This window comes from Lucilia sericata, unplaced genomic scaffold (assembly GCF_015586225.1).
Source record: "Lucilia sericata isolate MDLA Ls3-8-SP2 unplaced genomic scaffold, ASM1558622v1 Contig000434F_arrow, whole genome shotgun sequence".
NCBI lineage: Eukaryota > Metazoa > Arthropoda > Insecta > Diptera > Calliphoridae > Lucilia > Lucilia sericata.
In genome coordinates this window covers 174,213-185,285 of record NW_023994449.1, presented here as the reverse complement: position 1 = coordinate 185,285, position 11,073 = coordinate 174,213, and the positions used below count along the sequence as shown (strand labels likewise).

The following is an 11,073-nucleotide window of genomic DNA, read 5'->3' as shown; positions in this document are numbered from 1 at the left end:
TTTTTTTTCGACCCACCCTAATGTACATGTGGATGTGTGTATGCAGATGTGTACATATGTGTTTGAATGTTTCTACATTAAATTCATAAAAATATAAATTACATTAAACAAAAATAACATAAAAAAGTAATAAAAAAATATATATAAAAAAATGTGAAAATATAAATTACAATAGTAATTATTTTAACTGATTGATTTGTAAAAGTTTTGTTATTTGCAAGTGTGTATAGTTGTTGTTGTTGGTTTGTATTTGTTGTTCACATAAAATATTATTATATTTATTTATTTTGTTGTTGTCTGAAATTAATTGAAAACAGTGTGATTTTTATCACATTTTTATTAAAACCATAAATTAAATAAAAATAATGGATAAATTTGCGTTGAAATTGTTGGTAGGAAGACAGACAGACACAACCATTCAATAAAAGAGGTTATTAGACTGTTATTATGAGTAATTTAATTGTAGGTTTCGGTTTAAAAGTATGCGATTAATATAAATATATTTAAATGTTTTATAGAGGGTAATACATTTTTAAATAACATAATTGTATTATATTTAAAAGTATTTCTTTATACTTAATAGTAAAAAATAAATTATTTAAATAATAAAATTTAAATTAAAAAATTAAATAAAAAAAATTCATATTGGCCCATGGGGGGATCGAACCCGCGACCTTCGCGTTATTAGCACGACGCTCTAACCAACTGAGCTAATGGGCCACATACATGTCAGTGACAAAACGTTTATATTTACAATTTTTAAAAATATTTACATACATTTCTATATTCTACTTTGAAACGCAAGGTGAATATAACGTTGACCACTTACTTCACCAAACAAAACAATTAATTACGGAATATTTAAATAATTTGTTGGCAAGAAAAGTGATTTTCTAAAAAAAAAAATAGGTTATATGGGGGTAAGGTTCAATATGGGCCTATTCTTACAAAAGTTTGTAAAGGGATTTACGTTTGCATTAAAGTTATTATGCAGAATTTTTTCGTGATTGTATGTGAATTATTAAGTGAATGTTATTGACTGTTAGTTCTTTCTGAAGGGGACATTTTGTGGGGCCTAGGGTCAAATGATTCTCGAAAATTACGAAAATTATCAGAAATATTAAGACTTATACAAAATTACGTTGCACTGATTTTTGTAGATATTAAATATGTATGTAGTATAATTATGCTCAAACGCCCTATTCGGGTGGTACGGTTGTATGGGGACTAGATAGATAGATAGATAGATAGAGATAGATAGATAGATAGATAGATAGATAGATAGATAGATAGATAGATAGATAGATAGATAGATAGATAGATAGATAGATAGATAGATAGATAGATAGATAGATAGATAGATAGATAGATAGATAGATAGATAGATAGATAGATAGATAGATAGATAGATAGATAGATAGAGATAGATAGATAGATAGATAGATAGATAGATAGATAGATAGATAGATAGATAGATAGATAGATAGATAGATAGATAGATAGATAGATAGATAGATAGATAGATAGATAGATAGATAGATAGATAGATAGATAGATAGATAGATAGATAGATAGATAGATAGATAGATAGATAGATAGATAGATAGATAGATAGATAGATAGATAGATAGATAGATAGATAGATAGATAGATAGATAGATAGATAGATAGATAGATAGATAGATAGATAGATAGATAGATAGATAGATAGATAGATAGATAGATAGATAGATAGATAGATAGATAGATAGATAGATAGATAGATAGATAGATAGATAGATAGATAGATAGATAGATAGATAGATAGATAGATAGATAGATAAGATAGATAGATAATAGATAGATAGATAGATAGATAGAGATAGATAGATAGATAGATAGATAGATAGATAGATAGATAGATAGATAGATAGATAGATAGATAGATAGATAGATAGATAGATAGATAGATAGATAGATAGATAGATAGTAGATAGATGATAGATAGATAGATAGATAGATAGATAGAAGATAGATAGATAGATAGATAGATAGATAGATAGATAGATAGATAGATAGATAGATGCTAATAGATAGATAGAAGATAGATAGATAGATAGATAGATAGATAGATAGATAGATAGAATAGCTAGATAGCTAGATAGATAGATAGATAGATTAATAGATAGATAGATAGATAGTAGATAGATTAGATAGATAGATAGATAGATAGATAGATAGATAGATAGATAGATAGATAGATAGATAGTAGATAGATAGATAGATAGATATATAGATAGATAGATAGATAGATAGCTAGATAGATAGATTAGATAAATAGATAGATAGATAGATAGATTAGATAGATAGATAGATAGATAGATAGATAAGATAGATAGATAGATAGATAGATATAGATAGATAGATAGATAGATAGATAGATAGATACAGAATATAATTTTAACAATGAAATTCGACATAGACAAACTTTCTAAGAACTTTATTCTTCCTCAGTCGATAACTGACTGGTCTGCACAATTGACACATACGTGTTAATCAAGTAGGAACTGTTCAATTGATAAATGTGTAATCTTTATGTCGAACATATTCAATTAGTTTCAAATTTTATTTAGGAATACTTATATGACATTGTCCAGGGTTTTAAGCGATTTCGTAAAGCTACAATATAAATTTCCTTGATTGAGAATAACATTAAGTAAAATTATTAAAAAGTAGCAATATTAAAATTTATGTAACTACTATAAAGCCAGATATTTCAAAATATTATCAAATATTTCGCAAAAAAATTGTCTGGCCCATGAGGGGATCGAACCCGCGACCTTCGCGTTATTAGCACGACGCTCTAACCAACTGAGCTAATGGGCCATATGAAAAACTCGCTAGAATTTTTTTTCCGAATGTCAATAGTGGAAAAAATTATTGATGTTTTAATAATTATCTTTTAATAGATCTATTAACCGAATATGAAAGAGATTTAAAAAGTTAAAATTAGCAGTAATTTTAATAAATATTTTCTTAATATAAAATCGCTCACAGAAAAAAATTAAATCGGTCTAAGTAATAAAAATGTTGTTCTTGTAAAACAATTCAGAATTTTACTAACAAATATAAAAAGTTCAACATTTTTATTAAAAAACCAATTCGAAGTGATAAGTTAAACTTTTTAATTGTGATAGCTTTGAATTAAGATAAAGTCCATCAAAAGCAAATTTCGTTACGGATCATTAAGAAAATCTTAATATTTTTTTTTTTAATTTTTAAGTTTTTTTTATTATTTTGCGTTATTTTTTCGTTTATCAAATTTCAAAATTTTAACAATGTTATTGATCATTTCCATATTCCAATCTCAAAGAGTTTATTTCTTCTTCAACAAGGTAGAGTAAACGGTGGCGGGAGCAGCATAAGCAGCAACTGGGGTAGCAGCACTGTATACGGCAGGAGCGGCCACATATGAAGCAGGAGCACTATAAACAGAGGCGGTATAGGCAGGGGCTGCAGCAGCATAGGTAGTGTATGCTGGAGCAGCAGCGGCATATGTGGTGTAAGCAGGAGCGGCAGCTGAGTAGGTGGTATAAGCTGGAGCAGCAGCAGTGTAAGTGGTAACTGGAGTTACAACATGAGCTGAAGCAGCAGCAACGAAGAGAGCCAAGCAGATGAGGAACTAAAATATAAAGAAAACGGGACAATTAGTATAATTTTGTTAAACTGTTTGATGGTTAAAGGGGGACGAAAGTTCGTAAGTGAAACTTACTTTCATTTTGAGTTTTTTGTTTGTTTAGAAGACTGTTCTTTGCAATGGAGCTGAATGAACTGATATTGATTACAATTTTCAAAATTCCTTTTATACTGAAAAAATATTGATATCAATTATATTGTTTAGTTGTTTCAATGATTCTTTTCGTTTATTACTTTTTTTGTTTGTTGCCCTTGTTTATGGTTTACTTCTTTATTTTATCATCAATTAAAATTACTTCATCAGATTTATTTAACAATATAAATAGAATGACATTTATTTTTAACACTCTTGTTTGTTGGTTTGTTTGTTTTCTTATGTTTGAGATCTTTAACTCAGAAGTATTGTGAAAACAACAAATATTTGTTAGATTTTAAAAAAATTATAACGAGTTTTATGGATTAATTTTTTTTTGAGGCTCGATTCATATTTGCAAACTTTTTACTTTAATAACCTAGGTCATACATGTACAATTGGTTGTCAATATATCCGGATATTTGTACTGTTCTCCTACACATTGTTTTCGTTGTAATCCGATCAAATCTTTTTATTTTGTTATTTCGATCAATTTCGTTTGGTATTTCCAGTTAATATGAAATTTTAACTGGAATACAAAGTTTATTGCAGCTTGTCTTGAATTTTTTGAAATGACCGATTAAAAAGTTTTTTGAATTAAATGCATATCTAAGGATCTTCCGTCATACAAAGTAGATTTACTTAAAGGGTAAAGACTAATATTAATGTAGAATAGACTAGAATGACCTAAACCAACTAAACCGATAATTTGTATTTTCACAAGAAAGGTCGACATAGGGTCTTAGACTTAATATGACACACTGGCTTTATAAAATCATAATTAGACCAATACTAACTTACGCTGGTATAGTTTCGTAGACTTGCTTGGGCGCAAAGGGAAAGAAACATTCCTCCAATTGAAACGCACGTAAGATATGAGGTGGCAGGTAAATTGACCAATACCGTTTACAGGAAATGTCATGAATGTAGTATGTTGGAAGGTTCAACACAAACACAAAACGTGCCCGATTACATATCGGCAAGAGTAAGTTTAGGGAACTGTGGGACATTGATACCAGATAGGTGATAGTGGTCAAGTGAATAATTAGAGCTGAGGAAATCAGATACACGGTTCTAAACTTGGAAACAAACTGGTCTTGAGAAACCGAATTATTGGACCATCTTTCCAATTACAACACAAGCTTCCAGGCGAATGTATTTGCTATTAGATAAAGGGAGCTTGAGAATGTTCAGTAATGGTAAATTCAAACAGTAATGGTAGAACAACTAAAATACTTTGGGGTGACTCCTCCTCAGAAAAAATAACCACGACATATTATGATGTTTTTTTTTTTTTGTTAGGACCAGCACTCAGGGGATGAACTCTACTCATGCAGTGCATTGAGTTGGAACTAGGAAAATAGGTTTTGGGAGGGAGATTAGAGGGAGTAGTGTTTGTGGACATTCGATTTAAACCTACTCACATTGCAAGTGACAGGAAAGACTTCTGGGGGGAGTTTGTTCCACATACGGACAGTACGACTAAAGAAAGAATTCTCTCTGTGGTGCATTATGCAATCCAATGGCCAAACGACCACAAATGGGTGTGCTCTTGCTGAATGTCGTGTGTTACGTGTGAATATGCGGATTTCGGGAACAAGTTCCCTAATTTCATAGGTACACATTCCCCACACATTGCGACGATGCTCCAGTGAATCAATAGAGTTGGATACGCTATTGTCACCGATAAGTACCTTCGCCCTCTCCTGTACGCGGTCGAATAGCCCCAAAATAGACTTTGAAGAGCCGGCCCATACATGACAGTTGTATTCCATTTTAGGTCGGCTGTAGGTGGTATAGATAGTAGGGTGGTCAGAGGGAGTGAAGTATGTCTTACACCTTTTGAGAAAACCGAGACACTTGAATGCTTCTTTCGACACTTCAAATAAGTGTTTGGTCCAGCGAACAAGAGCTTCTGACTCGACTCTTTAATATTTACACCACCCATAAATATAGATGAAGTAACATGATTTGTCGTGCGTTTATGCGTTAAAACACAACATTGAGTCTTACGTGTGTTGAAAACGACCCTATTAGCACGACCCCGTTCAGAGATTGCCACTAGGTCTTGATTAAGTGAGTTATTCATGTTTTGCCTCATTGTCCCAATCTCCAAAGAACTTGGCCTATAGTTGAATGAATAAGAATGGCAAATGTTGCTATCATCTGCAAAAAAGTAGATAGGGTTGGAAGTTTGACATAGAAGGTCATTTAAAAAGATAAGAAATAGAGTAGGAGAAAGAACGGAGCCTTGTGGTAGCCCTGAATTTTTCTTGAACTCCTTTAATGAGAACCCATCTATAGATCGATCCCTGAGAAAGTTCGATATAAATCGAGAGAAGTAATTACCGACACCTAAAGCAGTTAGTTTTGATAAGAGTGCACCATCGAACGCCTTGGAGATATCTAGAGCCTTCACTTTACTTTCGCCATGGTGGTGAATAGAATTACACTATTTTTCCAATATTCTAATATATATACAAAATTAAACAAGTGAATTCAGATGAATGTCATCGACAGGCAGACTTACAACGAAATTAGATCGAAATATCTTGGGGGTGATGTTATTACACATATTTTTACCTCAGGAACACTGAACATAGTTCAGAACATTAGACGATATTTCTTTTCATAGGTCGCTATATACATATGTAAGTTATTTCATGAACAGGGTCGCATAATAGATCCTGATAGCAACCTAGATGTATTTTTTCAGATCTGACCTGTTTTCAACCTAACCTAACCCTTACTTAAATTTCTTATTAAAAATGTTTAACGATATATCTGATTCCTTATAATATATGTAATACCATTTTTGTAACATCGTACTGAATTATCTTGGGACTCGGTTCGGAATCCTATTTAAAATTTAAGTAAGAGTTATTCCAAAATAGATTCAAGACGCATTGTTCCAGAACTAAACGTAATTCGAGGTTTTTGGGCACACAATTTTGGGAAGAATTCAAAATTTCCCAATACAGTTTTTTACCATTTTATTATCTATGTGGTCGTATGACCACATTCACATAGAATAGTGTGAATTCTGAAACATTTTCTACAGTCCCGAACTCCCTGTTTAACCTACCACATAGGGTTACACCTAGCCACCGACTGTTCAGGTGACGAGCTTGTCCTACAGGGAAGTCAATTGTCACCCCATAGGTTACGAAAAGCAGACAAGTGCCTTTTAATTGTACCCCTCTCGCTTGTAAAGGTGACACTAAAATAACGATTATTTTCACCCTCGTTTACAAAGAGTACATCCGTAATGAAAGACGAATTAGAGGCAACCAGGTGGTTAGAAGTCAGTGGAAATCACTGTCATTGACTCTTTGTCGAACTGCAGAGTATTAAGTGTTAAGTAGCATTATATCTGTTCAATAATAATAACAATAACAAAAACCAACAGAAACGAAAATAACAAGAATCATTGAAACAATTAAACAAAGTAGTTGTGATATATTCTTGTGAGTATAAAAGGAATGTAGCAAATTGTAATCGATATCAGTTCATTCAGCTCCATTGCAAAGAACAGTCTTCTAAACAAACAAAAAACTCAAAATGAAAGTAAGTTTCACTTAAGAACTTTCATCCTCCCTTACTCTTTAAAAAAAATTAAAAAATATTATATTAATTGTCCCGTTTTCTTCATATTTTAGTTCATCATCTGCTTGGCTCTCTTCATTGCTGCCGCATCAGCTCATGTTGTAGCTCCAGTTACCACTTACACTGCTGCCGCTCCAGCTTATACCACCTACTCAGCTGCCGCCCCTGCTTACACCACATATGCCGCTGCTGCTCCAGCATACACTACCTATGCTGCTGCTGCCCCTGCCTATACCGCCTCTGTTTATAGTGCTCCAGCATCATATGTGGCCGCTCCTGCCGTATACAGTGCTGCTCAAGTTGCTACCCCAGTTGCTGCTTATGCTGCTCCCGCCACCGTTTACTCTACCTTGTTGAAGAAGAAATAAGCTCTTTGAAATTGGACTTTGGATATGATCAAGAATTTGTTGCTGTTTTGAAATTTGATTAATGTTAAACATTTTTAGTTAAAAAATAAAACACGAATTTAAAAAAATATTACATATTAAAGTAATTTCTACAATATATATAATATGGCTACAATGCGCTAGTTACCTTTCATATAAAGAAAATCTTAAATTATTTATCTGGCAAAATGTAACAGTTGGAGTTCTGAAATTTCCGCAACCACTTTAGTGTTAATACGAGTATTTAAGGCAAAAAATGGGCGGAGTAGCATAGAGGCGTGGTATCTCCTATGTAAATAAAATACAAAAGTTCGTTCATCTGGGAAACTATTAGAACTATAATCATAAAATTGAATACGAAGAACTTTACGAACATTTACGAACTTTAGTTCGGGAGGCTTTGAACCTCCCGCTGAATTAAGTACCAAATTTCCTATATATGAGATGCTATTAGTGCTAGAATCTTCAAAATTTGCAAGAACAACTTTGATATTCATGTGAACATTTGGGTAATAAATTGGTGGACAAGCAATAGGGGGCGTGGCAACTCCCATATGATTTAAATACAAACATTAGTTTAACTGGGAAACTAAACATCTAGTATCTTCAAATTTTGAAGATACTAGATGAACTTTAACATCCATCTGAATATTTTGATGAAAACGGGAGACTTTCATTAATGGGATTTCATTAGGGGGGTGCTTTTAACCTCCCATATGAACACAATTTCCTATATATGAGATGCTATTAGAGCTAGAATCTTGAAATTTTGTACGAACAACTTTGACATCCAAGTGAACATTTGGGTAATAAATTGGAGGACAAGCAATAGGGGGCGTGGCAAGTCCCATATGAATAAAATACAAAATTAGTTTATCTGGGAAACTAAACGAAAACGGGGGACTTTCATTAATGGCATTTCATTAGGAACCTCCCATATGAACTTAATACAATATTAGAGCTAGAATCTTCAAATATTGCACGAACAACTCTGACATCCATGTGAACATTTAGTCATTTAATTGGCGGACTAGAAATAGGGGGCGTGGCAACTCCTATATGAATTTAATACAAAAATTAGTTTGTCTGGGAAACTGAACAGCTAGTATCTTTAAATTTTGCTCAATGAACTTTAACATCCATCTGAATAGTTTGGCGAAAACGGGGGACTTTCATTAATGGGATTTCATTAGTGGAGGTTCTTTAACCTCCCATATAAACACAATTTCCTATATATGAGATACTATTAGGCTAGAATCTTCAAATTTTTCACGAACAACTTTGACATCCCTGTGAACATTTAATTATTTAATTGGCAGACTAGCAATAGGGGGCGTGGCAACTCCCTTAAATACATAAATCCATTTATCTGGGTAACTATAACAGCTAGTATCTTCAAATTTTGCTCAAAGAACTTTAACATCCATTTGAACATTTTGGCAAAAACTGAGGGACTTTCAAGGGATTTGGAACCTCTCGTATGAATTAAATACAAAACTTCGTATAGCTGAAATCCTAAAATTTTGCTATTAATTGCCCAGCAGATGATGTCAACGTCGATCGGTACTCATACTTCCGTACATACTCAATTTTGAGAGAAGTTAGTTTAATTTGAGAACACTAGTTGTCCCTAATTCTGTATGTAACTAGGGAAAGGAGGGGGACTTTAATAGGATTTTACTAAGACGATTAGTTTCGTAAGAGCTTTCAGAACTTGCTCATTCTTGCAATGAGTTCTTAAATTTATTAACATTCGACTTATAAATAAATCAGTTTCCTGATCTCTAAGCCTCGTTAAAAGATCAGATATTTTTGTCTCTTAATATGCAGTTAAGTTTGGGAGCATTAAAAATATATATAAGTGCTGTATTTGGAGCATTCTGTGTATTATATAGTGTTTTGATAAGCCACATAAATAAAATGTTCAAATAATTGTTTCGTTTAGCCAACAACAACAAATCGTTTAAAAAAACTACAAAAATATACATATAGAATAATTTAATATAATAATCTGCTTATCTGTTTGGACTGCTTTAGAGTGTGAATGAATGTGGTTTTATAAATATTAATAATTTTAGAAAACTATTCGATATAGAGTATATTAATGTAAAATAGTAATTTCTCTCCCTCTCCTTCATGTGTTTCCGTGGTGTAGTGGTTATCACATCCGCCTAACACGCGGAAGGCCCCCGGTTCGATCCCGGGCGGAAACAGCAATGATTTTTTTACTCTTTCTAATTTAATTAAAAATATCTTTTTCAATTTTGTTATTGTTATGCAAATAATTTGTTTATTGTTAATTAACCAATGAAAGTTAGTAACAATTATGATTATTTTATAGGAAATTTAAATAACTATTTGCAAAATTTATTAAATACACACCTAAGGGAAAGGTACTGTTAATATAAAATAATAACACAAAATTAATTCTAATTTTAATGTTTGTTATACATCTATATATATAAAATTCTAACGTTACTGACTGACTGACTGACTGACTGACTGACTGATTCACTGACTGATTCATCATCGCACAGCCTAAACGGTTGAAGCTAAAGAGCTGAAATTTGGACAGGAGGTTGGTCTCCCGCCAAATAGATCCACTAAGACGGGATTTTTGGAAATTCGAATGTTTAGGGGGTAAAAAAGGGTAAAAACGGGTAAATTCGGTAACCTTATATCTCCTAAACTAGAAAAGATACAAAAACAGTTTAAAGCTTATCGCCGTTCATTTAAAAAATAAACGGACAGGTGTCTGGTACTTTTTTAAAATTCGGCCCCTTTAGGGAATAAACGGGTAAAAACTGTATTTTGGTACTTTTTTCGCACCCCATGTATCTTTTAAACCAGTGCACATTCAAAAAATATTTTTGACTCCTTCATAACTTAACGAAAAAATAAAAATATGAATTTAGTACTTTTTGGATATTCGGACGTTTAAGGGGTTAAAATTGTACCTATTTTTGGTACTTTTTTCATAAAACATTGTTTTTGGTTTATTAACTTATACATATGAATACATAATAACAGGCTCCCACTACGATGTTGCAACTTTTTGGAATAGAATTTTTATTTCGTTAATGGGGAGGAAAAAAGTACCAAAAGGGGTGAAAACGGGAAATTTGATTTTATTCAACCACAATGATCCAATTTAGATAAAATTTTTAAATTTAGAAACACTAAATATCCTAATGGGGTGTTATTTGGAACCCCGGTATCAAGTGATATTTTTTGGTACTTTTCATTCTCCAACTGGTCCTTTTTGAGTTTTCT

At 32.2% G+C, this 11,073-nt stretch overlaps 2 protein-coding genes and 3 non-coding genes across 5 annotated transcripts; 2 read left to right on the top strand and 3 right to left on the bottom strand.

The window, feature by feature from the left end:
• Positions 1-646: 646 nt before the first annotated feature.
• Positions 647-720, bottom strand: Trnai-aau. The gene has a single exon. It is a non-coding gene; the product is annotated as a tRNA-Ile (tRNA).
• A 2,071-nt stretch (positions 721-2,791) lies between these two features.
• Positions 2,792-2,865, bottom strand: Trnai-aau. The gene has a single exon. It is a non-coding gene; the product is annotated as a tRNA-Ile (tRNA).
• A 416-nt stretch (positions 2,866-3,281) lies between these two features.
• LOC119604810 (larval/pupal cuticle protein H1C-like) lies at positions 3,282-3,908 on the bottom strand. Its single transcript, XM_037957671.1, has 2 exons — positions 3,752-3,908; positions 3,282-3,661 (listed from the first exon to the last, which is right to left on the bottom strand). Exons 1-2 carry the CDS (start codon positions 3,755-3,757, stop codon positions 3,356-3,358), a joined length of 312 nt encoding a protein of 103 aa, XP_037813599.1. The 5' UTR covers positions 3,758-3,908; the 3' UTR covers positions 3,282-3,355.
• A 3,399-nt stretch (positions 3,909-7,307) lies between these two features.
• On the top strand, positions 7,308-7,891 carry LOC119604809 (larval/pupal cuticle protein H1C-like). Its single transcript, XM_037957670.1, has 2 exons — positions 7,308-7,375; positions 7,468-7,891. Exons 1-2 carry the CDS (start codon positions 7,370-7,372, stop codon positions 7,780-7,782), a joined length of 321 nt encoding a protein of 106 aa, XP_037813598.1. The 5' UTR covers positions 7,308-7,369; the 3' UTR covers positions 7,783-7,891.
• Positions 7,892-9,940: 2,049 nt separating this feature from the next.
• On the top strand, positions 9,941-10,013 carry Trnav-aac. Its single transcript has one exon. It is a non-coding gene; the product is annotated as a tRNA-Val (tRNA).
• The last annotated feature ends 1,060 nt before the right edge of the window (positions 10,014-11,073 follow it).